Below are 1243 nucleotides of genomic sequence, written 5' to 3' on the forward strand. Positions count from 1 at the left end.
ATGGCTGCCAGTCAGAGGGAAGGTTTGCTTCCCCTACCAGTGTGATAGCGCTTCTTATATTTTTGCAGGGTCTCCAGGCTGAAAAATGTCATGTGTGAGAATTTTAAGAAATGCGCATCCACATCCTGATGGCCAGAAATGAATATCCACAAGGACCCTTTCAAAGTTTTTATCGAAACTACCTCTCCCAACTCTACATCTTAAAGTAGCTTCATGCCCTTGTATATAAAACAAAACCACGCAAAACAAATTCCCAGAAGCCCCCTTTCCCCTTCTAAATTAGTGACCTCATGGATTTTGTTTTATTTCCAGTTTGTGGAAAATGTTGTAGTGATCCTTCTGGTAAACAGGAGGTTGGCAACAAATAGAAACATCTCTCCTCACACTCCACCAGATCATAAGCAGGTCAGATGAACCTGCCAGCCTGTTGGTATCTGTGTACTAAGAGAATCTGGTACCTTGGAGGTCTCTGGTTTGGTACAAGGGAGACTCCCTGTTGCCAGGATAAGCACTTGCCACGTGAAATTCAGGCTCACAAAAACTCTCCTGTGCTATCTCTGACCCCAATTTTAGCACCAGGTTTTTTCACTTTCTAGGTTTCAAACACAAAGGAACCAGTGTCCAGAGGCAAGTGATATAGACCTTAAACTTGCTGCCGTCCTTAATTTCCTCATTCATAAACTTTCTTTAGAAAACCCAAATCCCCATTTCTCTTTTTAAATAGATTCCTGCCTTCAGCCCCGATGGCCAATAGCAGACATCTATTTCCCAATGGATGAGAGAGACTCCTTCATCTTCTTGGTCATGGTTGGGATGAGGTTCATGTGGTCATCCACACACGTGGTCACGCAACTCTCCAGCTGGCACTTCACCTGAAGCTCTTTACTCCCTGCATCGATTGAATCTTTGGCTTTGTCGTTGCAATGCATAGTGCACCGGGCCAGGCGGTCCTGGAACTTCTCCAACTCGCTGGTCACCAGGGCCTGGGCTTGAGCCAGAGGTGCATGGCAGCGTTCAATGCACTGGTGCACTTGCTGCATGGACGCCTGGCTGTCCTCACAACAGCCGGCGCTGCACCGGAACATGAGGCCCTGCATCTTCCGGATGTTCTCTCTCTCCAGACTCTTCACCATAGAGTCCACCGCCTCCTGCACCCGGAGCTGCTGCAGCTCCGCCATGGCGACCCCGCGCTGCTCAGTGCCGCGCCGGCGCCCACATGGACTCCCGGGCACGAGCCCGCCCC

At 49.6% G+C, this 1243-nt stretch overlaps 1 protein-coding gene across 1 annotated transcript; it reads right to left on the reverse strand.

The window, feature by feature from the left end:
- LOC133100815 (protein FAM136A-like) lies at nt 1-1243 on the reverse strand. Its single transcript, XM_061205286.1, has one exon. It carries the CDS (start codon nt 1176-1178, stop codon nt 762-764), a length of 417 nt encoding a protein of 138 aa, XP_061061269.1. The 5' UTR covers nt 1179-1243; the 3' UTR covers nt 1-761.

Source organism: Eubalaena glacialis, chromosome 11 (genome assembly GCF_028564815.1).
Source record: "Eubalaena glacialis isolate mEubGla1 chromosome 11, mEubGla1.1.hap2.+ XY, whole genome shotgun sequence".
NCBI lineage: Eukaryota > Metazoa > Chordata > Mammalia > Artiodactyla > Balaenidae > Eubalaena > Eubalaena glacialis.

Coding starts and splice junctions, on each gene's coding strand:
- LOC133100815 (XM_061205286.1), bottom strand. CDS start 1,178: ATGGCGGAGCTGCAGCAGCTCCGGGTGCAGGAGGCGGTGGACTCTATG.